Below are 20,586 nucleotides of genomic sequence, written 5' to 3'. Positions count from 1 at the left end.
AGCGTGCGCGCCTCCGGGGTATCTCCTGGGAATAGTAGTTCTCCCGGGTCTGTTCCGCGGGCTTCTGGGAGATGTAGTTTCTGCTCTGTAGGCTGGACGGGAAGAGCGGGGGAGGCCCCTTACGCAAACTACAATTCCCGGCGGGGAGCGCGGTGAAGGGGGGTGGGTTCTGAACATGGCGGCGGTGGTAGCTGCTACGGCGCTGAAGGGCCGGGGGGCGAGAAATGCCCGCGTCCTCCGGGGTAAGGAGAGGGACCCCGGGGAGGGCCGGACTGCAGGGGGCACCCTTTTACTCACATCCCGCTCGGCGATAGCAGGAGGTCAGGGCTGTCGATTGCTGCCCGCACCCCTCTGCAGGATCTTAAAGAGTCTGGGAGCTAAAAGATGCTCTCTAGAGGTCACCCAGTCCATCCCTTAGCCTTCCCGTTACACGACACCTCTGGGGTCTTGCAGCGAAAGGGAGCCCCAAGGAAGCCTTTTAGACTCCCGTGCTCCAGGTGTTTCACACTCACCGCAGTGCAGAGGAAAGAGCCCTGGGCTTCTGGAGGCTTGGGTTCTAGCCCCGGATAATTAGCAGTTTGACCTTGGGCGAAGCAGTTCGTCTCTTGGGGCTTCAGTTTCCTCTTCTATAAAATGAGGGGATAGAGTAGACTACCTTTAAGCTCCCTTCCAGTGCTAACATTCTGCAGTTTGAAAACCATTTCTCGGATTTCCTTCATACGTCTCAATGTGAGCCCCACTGCAGTCCTTCACATCCTGTCGTCTGATGAGATGAAGAACAGCGAAGCTCGCTCTCCTGGCACCAGGGTGATGAGCCCGCAGTGACGTGGAAGTGGCTTTCAAAGGTGCCACCTCGATGGCGATTTTCCCATTTCCCTCTGGACTTTCCCTGGTACTTGTTACTCCAAACTGCAGTCACTCCCCTTCCTCAGATCTCAGCCATTCCTTCCCCGGGCTTTCTTCTCACCTTCTCTTACCTACCTTCCTTGCCTCCATCCACAGGGATTCTCTCAGGAGCCACAGCTAACAAGGCTTCCCAGAACAGGACCCGGGCACTGCAAAGCCACAGCTCCCCAGAGTGCAAGGAGGAGCCTGAGCCCCTGTCCCCTGAACTGGAATACATTCCCAGAAAGAGGGGCAAGAACCCAATGAAAGCTGTGGGACTAGCCTGGTGAGTTTTAACTAACCCTTTGCCCACCAGTGGGGAGTGGCATCAGGGGAGGGTGGAACCCAGAAACTTCTCCAAGTTTCAGGTGGTGAGCTGAATCCAAGGTTGCGGAGACCGGATTGCTGGGTGTGAGGACTGGAATCTCAGAGGACTGGGGCAGGGGAGGGAGTTGGGAAAGTATGTGAAATTGGAGAGATAGTGGGTTTTCTGTGGAGTGAGCTGAGCTAATCTGATTCATATTTGGGTCCCTGGCCTCATCCTCTCTTTTGGGAGCTTGGGGCAAGACCCAATTGAGATTTTAATAGAGATTTAATTGAGATCACGCGAGATTATATTAGTTGTATAGTAGTAGCACCTACAAGGTGTTCAGTGCATTGTTATTTGAATCTGACTCTGATCTTAATACGTATTATTGATCAATATTAAAAGAAAAAAAGGGGGAAAATTAACATTTTTTCCAGCACCTAAGGTGTGCCAGTACTTTATCGCGTAGTGTTTTAGGCTTTCTGAGATAAATAGGACATCCCCATTTTACAGAGGAGGGAACTGAGGCTCAGAGCTGGATTCTCACCAGGTCTTGTGACTCCATGACCTTTCCCCACACTGAAGTGCCTCCCACGTAGCAGTTACTCAGATTAAGAAGGGGAGTCTGGGAGGGGGTATGGGGTGGTTTAGGCAGAGGGAATCTTTGCCAGGACTTGGAGAGGGAAAGAGGATGGGCTGTCTGGAAAGTCTTGCACAGTTGCTACAGCAGGAGATGGCAGGGCTCATGCTGAGGAGTGTCAGGCTAAAGGGGAAAGGAATGACGAGGTGGGCAGAGACCCAACCACACTGGCCCTTTTGTGCCGTGCCTAGGAGTTTGAACTTGGCCAGGAAGTGATAAGAGAGCTATTACGGGGTTTTGAGCAGGGCAGCGACAGGATCTGATTCGACTGGGACCCTCCAGCAGCCAGCACAGAGGCTGAATAGATGCGAGTGGTATTGCAGTGTTCGTGCAATTGGTGAGGCTGGAATGAGATTCTCCCCAGCTCCTCTGGCTCAGGCTTGGCCCCTCCCCAAACCCCGTGCACATCTCCCCACCCCTAGGGCCATCGGCTTCCCCTGTGGTATCCTCCTCTTCATCCTCACCAAGCGGGAAGTGGACAAGGACCGTTTGAAGCAGATGAAGGCTCGGCAGAACATGCGGGCATCCAACACGGGCGAGTATGAGAGCCAGAGGTTCAGGGCCTCCTCCCATCATGCCCCGACTCCTGAAGATGGGTCCCCGGGTGCAGTGGTGAGGAACACTGCCACCCTCCCCTAGACTGTATTGATTGTGGCTTCCAGACTGTCAAGTCCTTTCTGGTCTTTGCCTCTGAGGCCCACCAGAGGGCGCATGAAGCCCAGGCTGCTGCCAGCCCCATCCCTCCCAAGAAACCAGCCAAAGGCAAATAAAGTTACTGAGAGTTTGAGTGGAAAGGAACCAGGACTGGGTTTGTGAGTCCCTTGGGATGGGAGGGGCAGAGTGTGGGGTTGGTTACTCATGTGTGCTCCCTCTCACAGAAGCCTCAGTGTTCCAGGCTGAATGGTTGGGGAAACCACAGAGACTTAAGTACAAGCCTAGGCTCAGGCCCTGGGGACCAAGCCCTCAGAGCTGCTGGCCAGGAGGGTGGGGTTCCATTCAGCTTAAACAAATAATAAGGAGAATCAAAGAAGGCGTTCAGGGTGTGGAGGTTAAAAAAGCACTTAATCCTCTTGGCTGAGTCCAAATGACTCAACCTCTCTGGGCCTCAGTTTCCTTGTTCGTTAAGAGGGATTGAACTAGTGATTTCTAAGGCAGGAGTTCTAAACCTGAACGTTGTGGTCCATCCCCACCCCCACGCCCCATATGTGAAATCGTGTGTACACATACAGTTTTGAGGGGAAGAGAATTCATGGCTCTCATGCACTTTTGTAAAGGGTCCGTGGTGCAGGTCATGTGCAATGGCTCTGAGTGGCCCCTGCCAGACCTGGGGTTGAGGGTTGAGCCATCCATCGCCAGGAAGCGCTGGGACAAAGTAGACTTGGTTATCGTAGAAAAGGTAAACGATACAAGCCAGAACGCAAACCTAGGATGCGGATGCAATGGGCAGAGCCAGACAAGTTCTCCCAGAGCTGACGACACCTTAAAGTGAAGAAAACCAGAGCCAAACAGGGTTTTACCTTCTAAACGTTAAACTTTATTACATTTCTGGTTATGTCCTTTTTGGGGATATATTTAGGACCAAATACTTAATAGAGGAGCCCTAATTATACCCTTGGGCTGACTGGGTCTCCACCCCAGCCCATAGAGTGACCCTTGTCCCCCTTCCCCATTCCAGCTTGAGGCACTTGGTGTCATGAAGAAAGCGGTAGCTGGCTGGAGAGACGGGGCCCAAGTCTTAAATCCCCCAAGCGTGAGTTAACAAACTAAGAAGGGCGTCTCCTTCCTCTTGGGGCCCTCCCCGAGTTAGCAGAAGGGGAGAACCATGGGTACCACAATAAGCTTCCGTATCTCTCAGGGTGGGGGACCCCAAGGCACTTCCCCTGCCTACACCCCCGTCTCTCTTCACCCTGGTTACTTCCTGACCACACGGCCAGGAAGTGGTGATCATACGCACCATCCCATCTCCTGACCTTTGTCCCTCACCTTCTGCTGTGAGCAGCCTGAGCACAGGAAGCAAGAGGTCCCTCTGACTAGAGATCTCAGAAGCACCAGGGAGGCCCCAGGCAGCTTTGGAGAATGGGGACCAGGTGGCCGCAGAGGGGTCTGCACTACCACCACAAGCCATGAGGAAGCCCCGGATAGATGCTGCTCTGTACTGGCCTCTGCGCTTGGCTTTGCTCGCTCTCCTCCTCCCCACCCGAAACCCAGAAGATCAGTATATATGTGCTGTCGAAAGAAGAGGCTGAATGAAGCAGGGGAGACCCATGGGCACAAACCCCCTCTACCTTCCTGAGTCAGAAGGCGCCAAGGTTGCCGAAGAAGTACAGGATAATGCCTATGAGTCCAGGAGGCGGGGGCAAAGCTCTCTGGCTTTGCTGGGGGCTGAGAGAGGAAACAGCTCCAGCTATCAAGTCCAGAAGCCCGAGGCAGAAGTGGGAGAGGAAACCCCATCACCAGAAAGTCCCTCCTACCTCTCATATTCCATTTTAGCTATCAAACAGGCTCTTTTCATCCCTCCCCACTCCAACCCCAACTGTTAAGGATTTGGTGCCCCATAGTGGGCGGAGGGAGAATGCACATCTTTGGCCCAGTTCCTGCCAAGTCCACTAAGGGCAAGAGTGAGTTAGTCCCTAGTTCCTCCAACCCCACCAAGTACCTACACATCCACAGCCAGAGAGGCTACCCATCCCCGGACAGAAAGGAAAATGGGCATATTACTTGAGGGGAAGGAAAGGGGTCTAGGCCCAGACCCAGGTCACAGGGCCCAGCCCTCTAGGGAAAGAAAAGTCCAAGGGTAGGGCGGAACGGGAGGTGCTCCTTAATCGCGATTCCCCAGGAGCTGCAGCACAAAGGTGAAGATGTAGACAATGTCTGTGTAGATCTGCAGGGCGCCGGTGATGTAGTCCTCCGGGCTGATGGTGTACCTCCGGTTCCCCAGGACCAGCTGTGTGTCGTAAGCCAGGAACTGCAGGACAGGAAGCCACACATGAGGACCCAGGGGCTCAGTGGTCAGCAGATCTGTCCTGGGAGCCTCTGGGCCATTAGATATGCTTAGGGAACACATTAACGAACAGCAGAACACGTGGTCTCTGCCATTAAAGCAGTTCACTGTCCAGAAGGGGACAGACACACCATCTCCATAATACGGCCCACTGACAGTTCTCATAGCAGGCGGTGTGAACAAGAGATGACGGGAATGCCCAGAAAATCAGTGGAACCTCTGGACAGTAGGGAAAGGGAAGGGCGGCTGTGGCCCCACTCCCTGCCTCCCAAGCAGCCTACATTCACCATCCTCACAGTTCCTCCCCTCTGTCCCCTCAGCTCCCCTTCCTAGGGGGGTGGGGTCTTACTCACCAAAGTGAAGCAAATGGCCCCCAAAGCAGCATAGAGCATGTGCAGCCAGTAAACCTGGGGAGAAAGGACAGGGATGGCATTAGAAATCTTAGCATAGCTTGGACTGAGGCAGGCCCTCAGGACCATCTTCCCCCCCTGGATGTCTGGCCAAGTGCGAAGATCCAGGAAGCTAGCTACGTGAAAGGACTACTTCTACCTTCCAGATCCTGGGAGAAGTTAAGAATAGTAACATATATGGTAGAGAAAACAGAGGCCATCATCCAATGCCCATATAAAACCAATCACAGCATCCTTTAGCCTAGCCAGTCTCCAAAGTTAGTCAAGGTACAGAGGTGTCCACTACGCTCTGGAAGAAAGAAAATGGTTGAGTTCTAGCTCTGGGAGGGGCAGACCCAGGCATGCACCGCTTGAAGAGCCCCATCACCTTCACCCTAGTCATGGTCAGCCTTCAATAGACCGTGTTCCTGCAGCCCAGCCTGGGAGGGACAGACTAAAGGAGAGGGCTGGGAGAGAAGCCCCCCAGCCACCCTGATAAACAGCGGGGTCAGGGAGCACCCCCAGGGCAGCCCTGCTCAACAGCCCTCCAGGGGCCTGTCCACAGAAGGGCAGGGCCAGCCATGGTCAAGTGGGCAGGCGGCCCTCCCATTCATGTGCTTCCCCTTTCAGCACTGTTCTCCCCTCCCCGCCAGGAAGCTCCCCTCAGCCTAGGGGCCTCACACGCTGCCCCTCCCGCTGACTGGAATAAAAGAGGAGTTAGATACAGTGATCGCTAAGGTCTCTTCCACCCAAGCCCATCTTCTCGGTCCTCTGGGCTCCTCTGGCAACCTGCCTCTGAGAACCTGGTCTCAGCTGTCAGACAGATCTAACCACTGCTTCCCAGAGGAATCCCATGATGCTGTCCAGGGCCTCAGGTGCTACGGCTCCCAGGACCTGCCATTTCCAAAGATACCCCAATCCAGAGGATGACGCTTCAGCGTGGGTGCCTTTGCTATAGCCAGTCGAGAGGTTCTAGAAGCCAGAGGCCTATGGGGCCTGCTACACCACCATATACAGAAAGTCTGCCCTGGGCACTGGGTTCAGTGACTCCGGCTCTCCTGGGACACTCACATATTGGAAGGACAGCACGATGGCACTGACAATGCCAGTCACCATCATCACAATCCCCAGGACACAGAAGAGGCCTGTGCACGAGGTGAAGTCCACCTGCCAGGAAGAGAGGGGGAGGCACGTGTCAGACGGGCCACCTGGCCCAGCCAGCCAGGCCCTCCCTCTTCCTCCAGGGAGTCCCAGTGCTGCCTCCTGGGGGCCATGGGAGTGACCGTGACATTCTAAGGACGGACACAGGAAGCAGTTTTGTGGATGTAGTTGTGAAGGGAAGGGAATTAAGGTCTCTGGGAGAAATGCCTGGCATAGGGGTGTGGGCCCTTCCAGGCCTGCTCACGTGCCAAGCCCGGAAGGCCAGGTCTGTATAAAACAGGGGGATGGGGTGGTCAGGGAAGGGCCCTCCGGTGCCCTCACCTTGGTCTGGAAGCAGAAGATGGTGACTGAAATGGACACCACAGCAGTGATGATCATTGCAATGATGACGGCTTTGGTGTCATACACACTGCAGGGAAGGAGTTGAGAGAGGCCAGAGGCATATGCCACACACGAATGACTCCAAAACTACTACTTCTGGAAGCATCGTGCCCAGAATCCACCCATACAGGTGGCTGCCAGCCCAGAGATGCCCCACGCTCCCCTATAAAACACACCACCGTGTAGTAACTGTCCTTGAACGTACCTGGAAATGGTGCCGGTCATGTAGCCCATGGCAAGAGTCTGAGGGAAGGACAGAGACCAGAGTGAGACACTTAAGAAGAGAGCCGGAGCCCTGGGGGCACGGCCAGGAGGGTTTGCCAGAGCTGGCGATACGTGTGACTGAGTAGGAAAGCCCGGGGAGGCCAAGGGCAGGGGTCAGGGTAAGGTCGGGGAGAGAGCTAGGGACATCTTCCACCACAGCCTTCCACCATCCCTTCCCTGGGACCAGCCCTCCCTCACCATCTCCACACCCTGGACCTTTCTAGACTCACAAAGAGGGTCAGCAGGATAAGGTTCCATGGGAAACGGCGTCTGAAGGGAAAGAAACCATAGTTAAGTGGTGTGGGGCCGGCCAGGTCTCAGAGGCTCCATTAGCAGAAGGAGACTCTTGGCTTATGTGCCTGGAGAATTAGGCCTGGACTTGGGGGAGGCGAGGCTGGCATGGCCCTTGATACCTGCTCAGGTGTCTGTGCAGGGACAAGAGGGACAATAGGACAGACCTGGGCTGTGGAGCCACAAAGACCTGGATTCGTTTGCAGCTCTCTGACTACCTGTGTGACTGTGAGAAAGTTCCTCGGCCTCTCTGAGCCTTGGGTTCTTCCTATTTGTTAAATAGTTTAAGTGCTACACATCTTGCAGGGTAGCTGTAAGAATAACAGCTAGATAGCTAAATAGATCCCACACACGGCAGGCACTCTGCACACAGCCGAACGATAGCCACCACCATCATCATCATCACTGCCGGTACGTCTCCACTTAGCTGCTCTAAGGAATCCCCTTTCTGTGCAAAACAGCCCCACACCCCCATCCCTTCCCACTGTCTAAGTCTCTGGGACTCACCTGGGTCCCTCGCAGCAGGCAAGGGTCAGGTACGTGGCCAGGAACACAGCACTGGGGAGAAGAGACAGGGAAGTAGTCTCCAGACCCCCTCTGCCCCTTGACCCCCTCCCGGCCCAGCCTGGCGGCACTCACCACACCGGCAGGCTGGAGGTCCAGAGAGCTATCTAGAAGTGTGAGGGGAAGCTACCCAGCCAGGGGCACTGAGGACATCTGTAACAGGGGGTTTGGCCAGGGAGGAGGCTGCCAGAACACGGGGATGGTCCTGCAGGACGCACGTTGACACCAGTCCCCCACCCCTGGCTCTCAGGAGTTCCGTGACGCTTACACTCAGTGGCACACACCCCACTTCCCAGCACAGCTGGGAGGGCCCCTCTCCAAAAGGATCTGATCCCTGCCCCGAAAAGCTGGTCAGCTGCCACCCCTCCTCTCCTTGCCCCCGTGCAGGGAGCAGCACAGACTCACTAGGATGCATAGTAGACGGCCAGGTTTGCCCTCACGAACTCGCTGACGGGCTTCCTGTGGAGCAGGGGGGACAAGAGAGGAGTCACACCGCGGCTTGTCTGCCTCCCTGCCGAGGCCCTGCCCCCTCTTCTCTAATCGCCCACATCCCAGCTCCTCTTCCAGTCCCTCTGAGTTGAGGGCCCACCCCAAGCCACACTCCCAGCAGGTGACCCAGAGCCCAGGACCCCAGAGCTACTTCCCAGCGGTGCAGAGAGGCCTAGAGACTCACACAAAGGTGAAGATAGCGATGATGGCCACCGTGATGAGCAGCTGGATGGAGATGATGGTGTAAACCTGGAACACAGGCAGTGGTGGGGGGCACGGTCACCACCCTGCACTCCCGGACTCTCCCCAGGAAGCAGCCGGGCCCTGAGACCAAGGAGCCCCAAAGACCTTACCACCCTAGCCCTGGCCCCTCTTTCAGAGCTAGGGAGGAGTCTCCTGCCTCATTCTGAAGGATCTACTCTTACTCCTCTTCCACGTCCTCTTCCTCTTCCACTTCCAAGCTCCGCTGCAGCTTGGCAGACAGGCCGCCCCCAGTAAGGGCTCAGATGCTGTACACGCCCCCACCAGGGCTGACCCCCACCCCCCACTGCCCCCTGTCCTCTCCCCCTCCCTGCCCAGCACCTGGCCTGCACTGTCACTCACTGCCCTGCCTCTGCCCCCTGCCTCACCGCACTCCCAGGTTCAGCATCCGCGCCTACAGCGGTTCAGCCTGACATTGGTCAGGTATCTGTCCACCCTGAGCAGGTGCTGGGCAGACGTGAGACGTGGGGGCAGGGGCTGTGAGCTAGTGCAATCAGTTCTGGCTTCAAGTTGCTCCCATCTAACAGGAGAAGGAAGCTTGCAGGGGGCAGAACACTTCAGCAGAAGCTGCCCAGATTTTCCCAGATTGAATCTGCCCCCCAAAACAAGGTCAAGGAACAGAGGAACAAAAGGTGGGCGAACACAGGTTAGAGGAACTGGGGTCCCCTTTGAGGAGAGTGCAGGGCTAGAGAGGACCCAGAAGGCAGCAGCACCTGTGCGTGGAAACGAGTGTCCCCCGGCTCCGTTCCCCCAGCCCCAGGGGCCCAGGTTCACCAGCCTCCCAACCCATATCTCACCTTTTGGATGAAGGCGTGTCGGACTTTCCTGTCACCCCACTCTCCAGATTCGAAGTTGTCACTCACAGCTCTCTCCTCCCCATCATAGCCCTGGCCTGAGCCTGGGGACAGATCACATATGACCAACTGGGGACCTGGGACGTGTGGCCTCGATCCCCAAGCCTCCACGGCACCATCTCACAGTCTCAGGTATCTCCAGCCAAAAGACATGTGTTACAACTCAGGAACTCCCCAGCCAGGTTCTCTAGGTACCTTCCACGTGACCAGAGCTGGTACCACAGGGAGCAGCGTACCCCTGGCCAAAGGGGGCTTAGGTGTGACCACTCCGTCAGCATGTATTTACTGAGGGGTGTGAACACCTGTGGTCACTGCCATCAAGGGGACACGACCTCATGAGGAATCTAGGCAAGCGCGGGGCAGAGGGGCTGGCGGAGTCAGAGCGGGGACTCGGGGGTGGAAGGAGGAAAAGGAAGATAGAAACAGCGCACGTGTGTGGAGGATGGAGAACCGAGTGTGCAGACTGATCTACATCAGGCAAACGTTAGGACTCTGGGAAAACAGAAATATCAGGGGTGTGCGTGCACAGGACGAGGCATGACCATAAATGTGACTGATGTACCAATATTCACACCAGAACACGTAGGGCCAGATGACAGCTGGCTGTGCTCCAGGATTCCAGAGATGCTGCAGGGGCTCAACACATTCTTTGAATGCCTCTTTGGGAGCTGCTTTCAAAATCCGCATGTGAGCCACACAGGAAAATCTCACCACGTTCTAATCTCATCTCATTTCTGACCAAATTTACCAGCCATGATGTTTATCAAGCGTCCAAACGACTTCTGGATGTTGGCGAAAATCAGATGCTACCTTAAGAGATGAGGATTTGTCAGCACCGAGAATATTAAAAAAAAAAAAGTGCTTTGGGTTCCAAAGGCAGCTCCTAAGGAAGTGGGGAGTGTAGGTGGGGTGGCAGCTGCCTCGCTGGGCAACGGAAGCGGCCTCCTCGGGTCGCAGCTCTGAAGGAATTAATTACTTCACCAGCCACTTTCTCATCTGATGTGTAAGTTCTGGTGTGTGTCTTACGGACCCAGTCTCCTTTCTGAATAAAGGGGCTGGCAGGTGGTCCGCGGGGCTAGGAGCTGAAGGAAAAAGCAGGGAGGTAACAAAGATGGGGAAACAGAAGGAGAGAGCTAAAGAGAAGATTGAAAAAAGGGATAAAGGAAGTTGAGAAGGAAGGAAGGGAAGTAGCTTCAGTGCTATGAGTATTGCCTCCTCCCACCCACCCCCACTGCCCTTCAGGGACTCACCATAGTTCATGGGCGTCGGGTGGATGGGGGGCATAGGCTGTGGGTAGCCAGCAGGGTGACCGTAGCCAGGCTGTGGGTAGGCAGGGTACCCACCAGGCAGGACAGATGGCTGCCCGTAGACCCCCGGGGGCAGAGCGTCAGGGTACAGGGGGTTGCGGTCCTCATACGGAGGGGGGGCACTGGGGTGGGACATGGTGGCTCACGGGCTGAGGGGAGACCCCAGCTGCTGGGACCTGAAAGAAAGACGAGAGAAGCAGTCATGAGTGCCCAGGCCCCGCTCACTCAGCCCCAATCCAGCCTGCCTCTGTGAAGAGGAAAGCCTCAGACTTCCTCTCCCCATCACAGCGCATCATTTCCTGCCCACGGGCCACCGTCCCCATCCCCCCAGTACCACCCACCCCACCAGCTCAGCCCCTGCCCCTCTGCCTTCACGCCAGCCCTTTCTGTGTAGCCTCCTGCCACGGGAAGGCAGGAGACGGGGATTTGGTGCGGGAGCCCGAAGCGATCGCTGGGCATCAGTGGTGTGAGAGCAGCGGGCCTGGGACCCACACCGCCCCCACCCCTGTGCTCACTTAAGAAGGCCTTCCAGTGACCAGGGAAGAAGCCCAATGGCCCCAGCAAAGCCATGGGTGAGTCACAGGGCCAGCTGGGACCCACTGAAGGGGTCAGCCCAGCACCCACAGCAGCTGGCAGGAGCTCCCGGCCTGAAAGGCAGCGCTGGGGGAGAGCCAAGGCCCAAAGCTGAAGACAACAAGCTAGCCCCAGGGCTGGAGCTGCCAGGCCCGGAGGAGGAGGGCCAACCGTGGCAGGCTGAGTCAGGGGCCACCCGAGAGGCCTGAGCAAGTGGGTGCACGGGGATGGCCCCTGGGGGTTGGGAGGCTGCGCAGAAAAGCAGGCCAGAGACAGGACTTTCTGGTTCCTTCAAATAAGAGCCAAGGAGCGTCAGGCATGCGACAGCCTGTGGCTGCCACCACTCTCTTCGTGGCCTTGCCAGGGAGTGCAGGGCCCCGAAGCCCCCTGGGAGGGGGAGACACACGTTTCGAAAGCCAAGTGCCTGGTGTCCCTGTGATTCCTGCCTGTTTGCCCCCCGGGTTGGCGGCCAGGATAGGAGAGAGCGCGGAGGAGTCACGCCAGATCCAGCCAGTGCCTTCTCTGCGGGAGGAGAGCCCCACAGCCAGGGGAGGGCTGAGGAGTGAGGAGAAGGGAACCCCAGAAACAGAGCCCAAAGGGACCCAAAGTTGTACAGCCCCAGATGCTCAGCTCCACTAAGGGAATCCAGGCCCAGAACAGTGAAGTGACTCCCAAGATCACAGAACTAGCAAGTGGATGGCACAACCAGAACCGAGGTAGGCTGAAGGTCCTGGGTAGGCGTCCTCTATATTATGCTGTGCTCTCTAGGCCCTCTTATGCCAAACAAATGGCCTTGGGGCCTGGTGTTCCCCTCTGAGGTGGCAGAGATGAAGACTTGGGAAGAGCTAAGGAGGAGGTTCCTGGAAGGGCCCTAAGCCCTGAGAGAATCTGGGCCCCTTCACAGGGCCACCACCGGCCCCTAGAGTGTCTCCCAAGGGAAGAACTTCAGGACCGCGCAGGGAGAAAGCACGCCCAGATCGAGGTCAGCAGACATCCCAGAGCTCTGCCAGAAGGGCGGGAGAGCTGGCCTCTCTTTTGAGGGCTCCCTGCAGAGTGCAGGCAGCAGATAAAGGATTGTCTTAACTCTTCTCTCTCAACTGGGATAACACAGAGAGGGGAAGGTAGCAGGGAGGGGCGGGGAGGAGGGCTCGAATAACAGGCCAAGTCAATGAGTTATTCTGAAGAAAGCTGTTCTCCATCTTCCCAGAGTGAATGGACCAGAACATCAAGAATGTGTCAGGTCAGAAATAAGAAAACCTTCCCGACAGTGAGGGTGTGACACGGCCATGGCGGAAGGCCCTGCATGGTGGGGTAGAGCACCCTGAGGAAACAGGGAGCGGAGAACGGGGAGACCCAACACTGAGCGGTGTGAGTTTAAGAAACAGGCATAGTAAGTGTTTTTGAAAATATTTTGGGTTTGTCAGGGTAGGATAACATTCATGAGCAGTTATAATACCTGCATCCCCTTAATAGACTTTTTTTAAAAAGGAAGGGAGAGAAACTGGACTCTCCTGCCCTGGGGCAAGAGGCTCCTTCTTCCGACAGCGCCCTCCCCCACTCCCCTTCCAAACACCCCCCCTTAACTCCACCGGGAGGACAGCATCCTGTCTGCGGGAAGCAGCACGGGTGGGCCACCTGTGGAGTAGGGTTATCTATCGTTACTGCCGTGGGCCCAGCTGACAACAGGCTAAACACGGCTGGCGAGACACTGGCAGGAAAGACCCTGTGGTCGGAGGCCCCAGCCGAGTCACTTGACAGTGATGTCACCATGACCTGGTCCTGTCGGCTCCTCAGGGCGCACCTCTGTGAAATGAGGTGAGTGACCCAGATGATCTCTGAGCTCATTTCCAGCGCTAACGGACTGGGACTTATCTGACAAACCCAGTTACCCGCGCGGGGCCTGCCCTTTGCCCCGCCAGCCAGATGCTCCACCCGCCAAGCCGGGCAAACAGGTCCCTCCCCAAACCAGAGGGTGAATCAGGGAGCTCGAGGCCGGCCTTGGGTAGGCCACCAGGACTCTGGGGTTCCGGTCCAGCACAGTGGGCCGCTGACTCATGAAGACGCCCTCTGCCCTCCCTCGCCCCTCCCTGTGACGCTTCTCTTTTCAGAGGAACTCACGAGTAGACCTCTCCGCAGGGAACACAGAAGCTCACAGTCCAGTTCTCTGCGGGCTTAGCCACCAGCCCGTGCTCACCAGAGACCGGCACTGACCACTTTACCTCACTATGCATCAGTTTCTCCATCTGGAAAGTGGGTTTAACACTATACCAGAGTTGTTATAAAAATTAAATGAGAAAATCTATGTAGAGCACTTAAAATAGTGCCTATCTTTAGTTATTATTTCATTAAATCCTTATGATAGCCCAACAGGGTGGATATGTTGTTATCCCTTTTTACAATAAAGAAATAGAGGCTTAGGAGAATTAAGTCACTTGCCCAAGGTTACTTAGCTAGGGTGTGATGAAGTCGGTCAGCTCCAGACCGACTCCAGGGCTCTTAATGTCTCTGCTCTCATCCTCATTTGGACACCCTGCCTATCCGAACTTCACATCACTTCTCAAAGCTTCCCATCTCAGACCCTCTACTGACAAAAGAACGCTCACACAGCAAGTGGACGCTGAACCATTCAACCCATTCCATCATCCCCGTGGTCCCCAAACCCTGTGCAACCACCAGGAGGAGAGAGAGTGGTCAGAGATGGAGATTCTTAAAGGTCAGCACTGAAAGGAAACTCACTCATCTAAGGCAAGCTGACCCCTCCCTTTACCAGGAGCCAGCCACAGTGCAGGAGGAGGTAGAGTGACCTGTCCCTGGCCACAAAGTGGGGCCCGGGGCCAGGACTACATCCCAGCTCTCTGGTGTAGAGACCTGTGCGCCGGAGATGGAGAGAGTGTTCAGGCCAGTCAGGGGAGTAGCTAAGCTCAGTCACACTCCCCTCCGAGCTGAGGGGCAGGAACCTCAGGCCCAGGGCTGCCAGCATTGGCAGCTCCTGAGCCTTCTCCCTGGCCACGGCCTGACCTACATGGAGCGCTGGCCACTTCCACGTCATTAAGGCCTCAGCTAGGGATGAGGTTTGGGCCTGGCACGTGACTAGGTAGTAGGGAAAGGGAGAAGTGGTCGGTATTTACTTTCATGACTATGACTAAAGGTGGGAACCGCAGGAGAATGTGGCGTCCAAAGGGAAGGAGGGTAAAGAGGCAGGAGAAGATACAAAGTGAGTATGATTGATACCCAGAAACTAGAAACCAGGAATCAGGGCATCTGAGTTCCGCTGGTAGCTACTGGAGGGGCTCACAGTCTCCACGGGCCAAAAAGGACCTTTAAGTTTCCCCATCGGAAGCCTGAATTTTCCTAAAATACAGCAGACATTCGGCTTCTGTTGTTGGCATACACACTCCAACAACAGGAAGCAAGCCTGTTCCATTGCTGGCAGCTCGAATCATTACAACATTCTTCCTCCCAATGCAGTTTATCAAGGCATTCAGACTCCACCCCATCCTTGTCAAGTTAGATCTAAGCCTGCTCCCCATCTCATGACCCCATTCTCATGTCCCATCAGGAAGGAGCCAGAACCTCTCCTTTATCCTACATGACCCGCAGGCCCAGCCATCGGAAGTGGGTGGGCTCAAACACAGGACTTGTTGGCTGTCAAGGATTTCAGAGGCAACCTTGGGGAAGCCACCTCCTTCCCCTGGCGCCGTCTCAGTGTGGCCAGCATGCTCCCAGCCAGCGGGGGCCCAGGTTCAGGCTCCCTGGGGGGCATCTGAAGGGTTAAGGCTCTGGAATCTGCTGAGAGGAAGCTGGAGCTACTGGGGTTACAGCAAGAGGGTGCCTGTGTATGTGTGTGTGTCGGAGGGAGGGGCGGAAAGGAGCAGCTGACTGGTCCAGGCAGCCTGCCCTCCTCCCTGCCAGGAACGGGTGCCCGGAGCCAGAATGGAAAGAATAGCTCAGAGTGCGCATCTCAGGAAACCCCACCCAGCCGGCACAGCAGCGCAGCCCCTGGCCTGCTGTGACCAGGCCTCTTGTGACAGCCTCCTTCTTTCCCTTTTCCTTTACCTACCCCAACTCCCCCAGCTCTTCACTCCCCTCCAAGCAAACACTTCACCCTCCTAACCCAGCACATAGCCAGGAGGGCAGAGGAGTAAAAAGATCCACCCGGGAGTGGCTGGGCACGCCACCAGGCCTGACGCACACAGACCAAGGGGCCCAGCATCAACTTATCCTTCTGTCCGCCTGGCCTCTGCGGTCAACAGGATGATGCCGAGAGGATCTAAAAACTGAAATGTCAGAGCTGGAATGAACTTTAGAAATCATCTGGTCATTTGACAGACCAGGAAACCCCAGAGCCACGAAAGTTCCTGCCCAGCCCGTGACAGGCCCTCTTGGTCATGGGTTTGGAACTTTCATTCCCAGCCCTGCCCGCTGTCTGAGAACTCAGAGTAACAGATGCCAGCGCCCGCATTGCTGAGGCAGAGCCAGAACAAGTCCCCATCCCCCCAGTTCTCCATGCCCTCCTGCTCAGAAACGGATAAGGCTGCCAACCCATGACCTCCCTCCCACCCCGGGCTCTAACCAGGGTAGCCTCTCTCCAGTCGGAAACTGAGAAGGTGGCTCCAGCCTCCAAGGAAGGGGAAGCCACCCTGGAGGGCATGGGAAGACCCAAGTACTAGGGTCCCCCCATCACCCTTCTCCAGGGGGGCAAAGCAGTGTCATCAGTGCAGGTGACCTTGGAGACCCCAGCCAAGCCAGTGGTCAGAACAGCTGGGGAGTGCAGATAAGGAAAGCAGACAGCAATAACCAGGGCTGGATGCAGCTTCAGAAACACAGCCCCATCCATCTCCTTTGTGTTTCATCTTCTCCTACCTTTTTCAGTTGAACTTCAAGATGAGGAGGGGGAAAGTCAGACAGATAATGAACAACCCACAGCAGAGAAGGGAGACAAACCCCTCCCTGCGGTGGGCAGGGAAGGAAGAGAACCACTTAGAGTAGCAAGTACCGTGTACTTACGACCGGCTACCAAGGATGTCTGCTCCTCGCAAGGGCCCTATGAGGGGCATATCCTTATCCCTACCCTAAAGATGAGAAAACTGAAATTCGGAGAAAACCCGATCCAAGGTCCCCCAGCAGGCGAACAGCAGAGATAGGTCTGAACCCAGATCTGACGTCTGACGTCGAGTGCCCTTTGCCTTTACACCTGCCTGGAGCAAAAGCCCCTGAAGCCCCCGCCAGTCACCTGTGTGAAGAGGCGGACACCGACACGCGGGGCCAGCTGACGTAGTGAAGACCGTTCTCGTTGACACCAATTCCTTTTCCCTCGTAGAAAGCTGACCTTTGCCAGAGCCCTGGGTTAGGAGGCAGGGAGCTGAGTTCTTGTCCTGGCTCTGGTCCTGACTCCACTGTGTGAGTCAGGGCTAGCCACCACACATCTCTGGACTCAAGTTTTCTCATCCGTAAAGCAAGCGCACTGAACCAAAAGATCAAAGTCCATTCGGACTCCAAGAGTCTCTGCTTTTGAATGAACAGCCTAACAGACCAGAGCAGAGGGCTTCAGGGCAGAATGACTTGCTTCCTAAAGAATCTCCGCCGGATGTGAAAGTGGTCTGGAGGATGGCTACAGAGGCAGAGGCACAGGGCATGACCTGGGCCTGGGGGCGGCCATAACTCCCTCTCCTCCCAGACTGCCCTCTGGACCAGCATCTCCTGGGTCTCACTCACCACAGAGCCTGCAGAGAAACAGCGATACGCTGCAGAAGAGAAAGAGTACGAGGCAGGAAGGCAAGAGATCTGGGTTCGGGTTCTAACTCTGTCACTAACTAGTTGTGAGGATCCAGGCAAATGACCTCCTTTGGCCTCCTTTTCCCCCCAAATCAGCCCACATCGGGGAAAGGAAGAGGGATTAGTTACCCGAACCAGAGAGTGGAAAGCTAGACTCATCCAGCCAGGCATTTCCCAGACTGCCCTAAAGAGCACCGCCCCACGAGATGTTAATGGATGAGCTCAGAAACAGATAAGTCTGAAAAACAAGCCATATCCCCTTTTGGAAATTCACAAGGCACAATGGCATAGGAAGCCTCTGAGAAGTTCTGCCCTGAGCAAACGTGTTCGGCTTTGTTCCTGCCAACTTCCTTAAGGCTGGAACATTTGTATCAGGGCACACCTCGTTACCATCCTGTGGCGCGCTGGCCAGGCCACCTTTGTTTTACAGACTGACCTCAGAATGATTCATGTCCTAAGTCCTCATATCTTGAAACACCTGTCCTCACCCCCAGCCCCTCAGAATAGTCACATTCAGTACCAGGCAGGGCCCCTCACTCTCAGAGCCGGATCCTCTGCAAGGGGCCTTCCTCTGCCCTGTCCCCACAGCCGCTATAATCTCCAAAACGGGACTCACTGCCAAGGGCTGGAGGACATCTCCAACCAGCACAGAGCCAGGAGGCTGCGATCCCTTAACATCGCCTTCATGTGATAGGAAAAAATACCAATCATTACATATGAGAATAAGGACTCATTCTCATCCTCCTCCCTAACCCTCTAGGTACCTGGCACTGTGGCCTGTGGACTTCCGGGCATCATTTCTACTTTAAAACAAGGCCCAGGTTTTGGCCTAGAACCCCAGAATCAGGGTTGGAAGATTCTGTCAAGGCCATCCCCTCCACGGCATTCCCAACAGAATACTCCGGAAAGCCCACATCAGGGTTAACCATACCGTTAGCAGAGACCTTCTCCCCAGGTTGCTGTATGAGCTTCCACTCTGGCCCTTCCAGTGTGTGTCCCTTGCCTGGGGCTTCTGCTCTTTCTGAAGGGTCCAGGGTGACAAGTTTTGGGGATGGAAGCGCTCTTCCAGCTGAGCCATTCCCATGGGAGGAGGCTGAGCTGAGTCGGCTATTACCCCAGCTCATGAAGTGAGCTTCTCCCCACACCTGAGGTGTACCCTGTCATTACCTCTCTGAGGTGCCTGTTTTTACAGGTGAGACCCTGAAGTCACGGCACAAGATGACAGGAAGTCAGGGCACTTGACGCTGTGTGGTCCCACCACTACTTTCTAAGTTTTAAACTGGCTCTCTGGGTCCTCATGGCTGGAGAGGTGGGGAGAGCAGGCAGGTGAGGCGGAAGTATGGCTGCCCCCTGGCCCCTGACAAAGCAGCCCCAAGGGAGCGCTTAGCTCCTCCTGCCACCGCCGGCCAAGCCAAAGGCGCCAGCTTTGAAACCAAAGCTCACCAGTGAGATGAATATTTCAGAGCCCCAGAGAACTGGACACCCGAGGGACCTTCCATGACATCTGCCTCTGTTCCTGGTTTCCAGGCCTAACCCCCTCAACCCATGTCCAGGTTCCTCAGGGGGAACCCCAACCCCTGGATACCACACAGAGGCCACCGTGGGGTCAGAAGGGATGGTGACCCCCAGTGGACAAGAGCTGGTGCAGAACCCGCAAGATCAGGGCCGAGCCTCCCAGCAGCCTTCCTCTACTGCCCCTCCCGCTGTCCCGTCTCCACGGTTTTCCCCTTTCGCATTTTCCTGTTTGGTTTTTACTCCGGCCCAAAGAGGCCACGAGGAGGATAGTATTGGTACTTCCAGGTAGCTTTCTGAACCCAGTCTGAGGGCAAGTGGCTAGAAGGGTGTGGACTGAGGCAAAATCGTGGTGACAGAGGTGGCAGGTTCCCCACTCCAAGAATGGGGGCTGCTCATGGCTTCCACCCGGTCCCCAGCTCACTCAAATACTCGGTCACCTGTCTACACCAAAGCTGCCACCAGGGCGTGCAGAGCCAAGCCGAGGCCAGGCCAGGCCCTGGGCCGCCTCCCCTCCCCCTCCCACCAGCTTAAGGCCGTGACAGCCTTTATCCCACGCACAGCTGGCCACCCTGGGGCTGGCACTGTGGACACGCCCAGCGACAGATACGCGCCAGGAAGCGGGGGACAGGCCACCCTCAGACCCCGGCCCGATCGTGCCCACAACCGGCGGCTCGGCTCCCAAGGCTAAACAGGCGCCACTCGCCCGCCCGGGGCGCACAGGGAAAGAGAAACTCCAAAGGTGAGGGAGACAGAGCCCCATTCTGGCCTACCGCGCACTCGAAGAAAGTTTGGGACCCCATCCCAGCGCCGCCCCAGCCCTGGCCGAGTCCCCGCGGGCCCGCGGCCCCCCACTCCCGCCGGCCCCGGGCCCCTGGCTTGCCTGCCGCTCCCGACGGTGCGTCCGCGGGCTCCCGGTGTCGCAAGTTGGTCACCCCTCGCAGGCCTGGACTGGACTGGTGTTCAACGCCCCGCCCCGTCGCGCCGGCCCCAGCCCGGCGCTGGGGTCCGCCCCGGTCCCGCCCGCGTCCCGCCCTGTTCGCGCTCCTCCCATGTCCCTGAGGACTTACTAGTGTCTTCGGATTTTAAGGCAGTACGTAATCATAGTTGGAAACTCAAAACTACAGGAAAAGATCACTTCTTCCCACTCCTCCCGACTCCCAGCGGCGAGCGCTTGCTTTTGATGCTTCTCTGCCTATATATATCTACGTGTTTTACTTGTTTTGTACGATGTTTTGCTTGTCGCTTTTTTTTTACTTCACATTTTTGCATGAACATTTTTCTTGTCACTAAATATTCTTCAAAAGCATAATTTTAAAGCCACAAAGTATTCTATCACACAGCTATTGCTGATTTATTAAATCGGTTTCCTACTTTTAAGGACATTTAAATTGTTTCCCATTTTTCTCATTATGAGACATAAATCAGTGATGAACACCCTTGACAATTCTATGCTTTTAAGCCAAATGTACTTTTCAAGTTTTAAACTTCAAACGTCCAGATGCAGAGATAGATGGAACTTAGAACCTCTGCCCCTGGGAACTAAGACATTGCCTGCCTGAAGTTACTTCAACCAGGAAAGCAGGTGTTTTAGAGTCAGAAATCCTGGGATGTAGATCACTACAATCAGTGCAAAACATTGTGTTGGGGGCTTTGCACCTGTAGTCTCAACCCTCACAGCCACTAATGGTAGAATGTACTAGTCATTCCATTTTACAGGCAAGGAAATAGGTTCTGGGAAGTTTTGAAACGCTGCCGGAATTTACATAGTTCCAAAGTCCATGGTTTTTTCCCATTACGCCAAGGCTGCCGGTAGATGAACGGCTTTGTTTAAGGTGCTTATCTCGTGCTAGTAGCTGCAGATCGGCACTGCGCTGAATGTCGTTCACAGCCTGTTGACACTTTTCCTTTTTGAATGGGGAGGGGTGTGAC

The 20,586-nt window shown here is 55.7% G+C and overlaps 2 protein-coding genes across 3 annotated transcripts; one reads left to right on the top strand and one right to left on the bottom strand.

The window, feature by feature from the left end:
- The first annotated feature begins 117 nt into the window (after window positions 1–117).
- Window positions 118–2,630, top strand: LOC117312952 (probable thioesterase PNKD). Its single transcript, XM_033859770.2, has 3 exons — window positions 118–242; window positions 1,003–1,171; window positions 2,255–2,630. Exons 1-3 carry the CDS (start codon window positions 176–178, stop codon window positions 2,469–2,471), a joined length of 453 nt encoding a protein of 150 aa, XP_033715661.1. The 5' UTR covers window positions 118–175; the 3' UTR covers window positions 2,472–2,630.
- Window positions 2,631–3,343: 713 nt separating this feature from the next.
- Window positions 3,344–19,686, bottom strand: TMBIM1 (transmembrane BAX inhibitor motif containing 1). 2 transcript variants are annotated; one of them, XM_033859767.2, is made up of 12 exons: window positions 19,538–19,686; window positions 10,738–10,970; window positions 9,431–9,531; window positions 8,557–8,621; window positions 8,289–8,342; window positions 7,827–7,877; window positions 7,259–7,298; window positions 6,970–7,007; window positions 6,705–6,792; window positions 6,294–6,389; window positions 5,187–5,240; window positions 3,344–4,797 (listed from the first exon to the last, which is right to left on the bottom strand). In XM_033859767.2, the coding sequence occupies exons 2-12, from the start codon at window positions 10,928–10,930 to the stop codon at window positions 4,651–4,653; spliced, it is 927 nt and encodes a 308-aa protein (XP_033715658.1). In that variant the 5' UTR covers window positions 10,931–10,970; window positions 19,538–19,686; the 3' UTR covers window positions 3,344–4,650. The 2 variants fall into 2 exon arrangements, with proteins under 2 accessions (XP_033715658.1, XP_033715659.1); XM_033859768.2 differs by lacking the exon at window positions 19,538–19,686 and adding an exon at window positions 16,601–16,764.
- Window positions 19,687–20,586: the final 900 nt, after the last annotated feature.

The sequence above is a fragment of the Tursiops truncatus genome, chromosome 7 (assembly GCF_011762595.2).
Source record: "Tursiops truncatus isolate mTurTru1 chromosome 7, mTurTru1.mat.Y, whole genome shotgun sequence".
Taxonomy (NCBI): Eukaryota; Metazoa; Chordata; class Mammalia; order Artiodactyla; family Delphinidae; genus Tursiops; species Tursiops truncatus.
Note: the sequence above shows the minus strand (reverse complement) of the source record. Positions and strands in the feature narration are given on the sequence as shown.

Coding starts and splice junctions, on each gene's coding strand:
- LOC117312952 (XM_033859770.2), top strand. CDS start 176: ATGGCGGCGGTGGTAGCTGCTACGGCGCTGAAGGGCCGGGGGGCGAGA. Junction 243..1,002: donor AAATGCCCGCGTCCTCCGGG/GTAAGGAGAGGG, acceptor CTCCATCCACAG/GGATTCTCTCAGGAGCCACA. Junction 1,172..2,254: donor AAAGCTGTGGGACTAGCCTG/GTGAGTTTTAAC, acceptor CCCCACCCCTAG/GGCCATCGGCTTCCCCTGTG.
- TMBIM1 (XM_033859767.2), bottom strand. CDS start 10,930: ATGTCCCACCCCAGTGCCCCCCCTCCGTATGAGGACCGCAACCCCCTG. Junction 9,532..10,737: donor CCCGACGCCCATGAACTATG/GTGAGTCCCTGA, acceptor ATCTGTCCCCAG/GCTCAGGCCAGGGCTATGAT. Junction 7,878..8,288: donor GCCGTCTACTATGCATCCTA/GTGAGTCTGTGC, acceptor TCTTCTCCCCAG/TGCTGTGTTCCTGGCCACGT.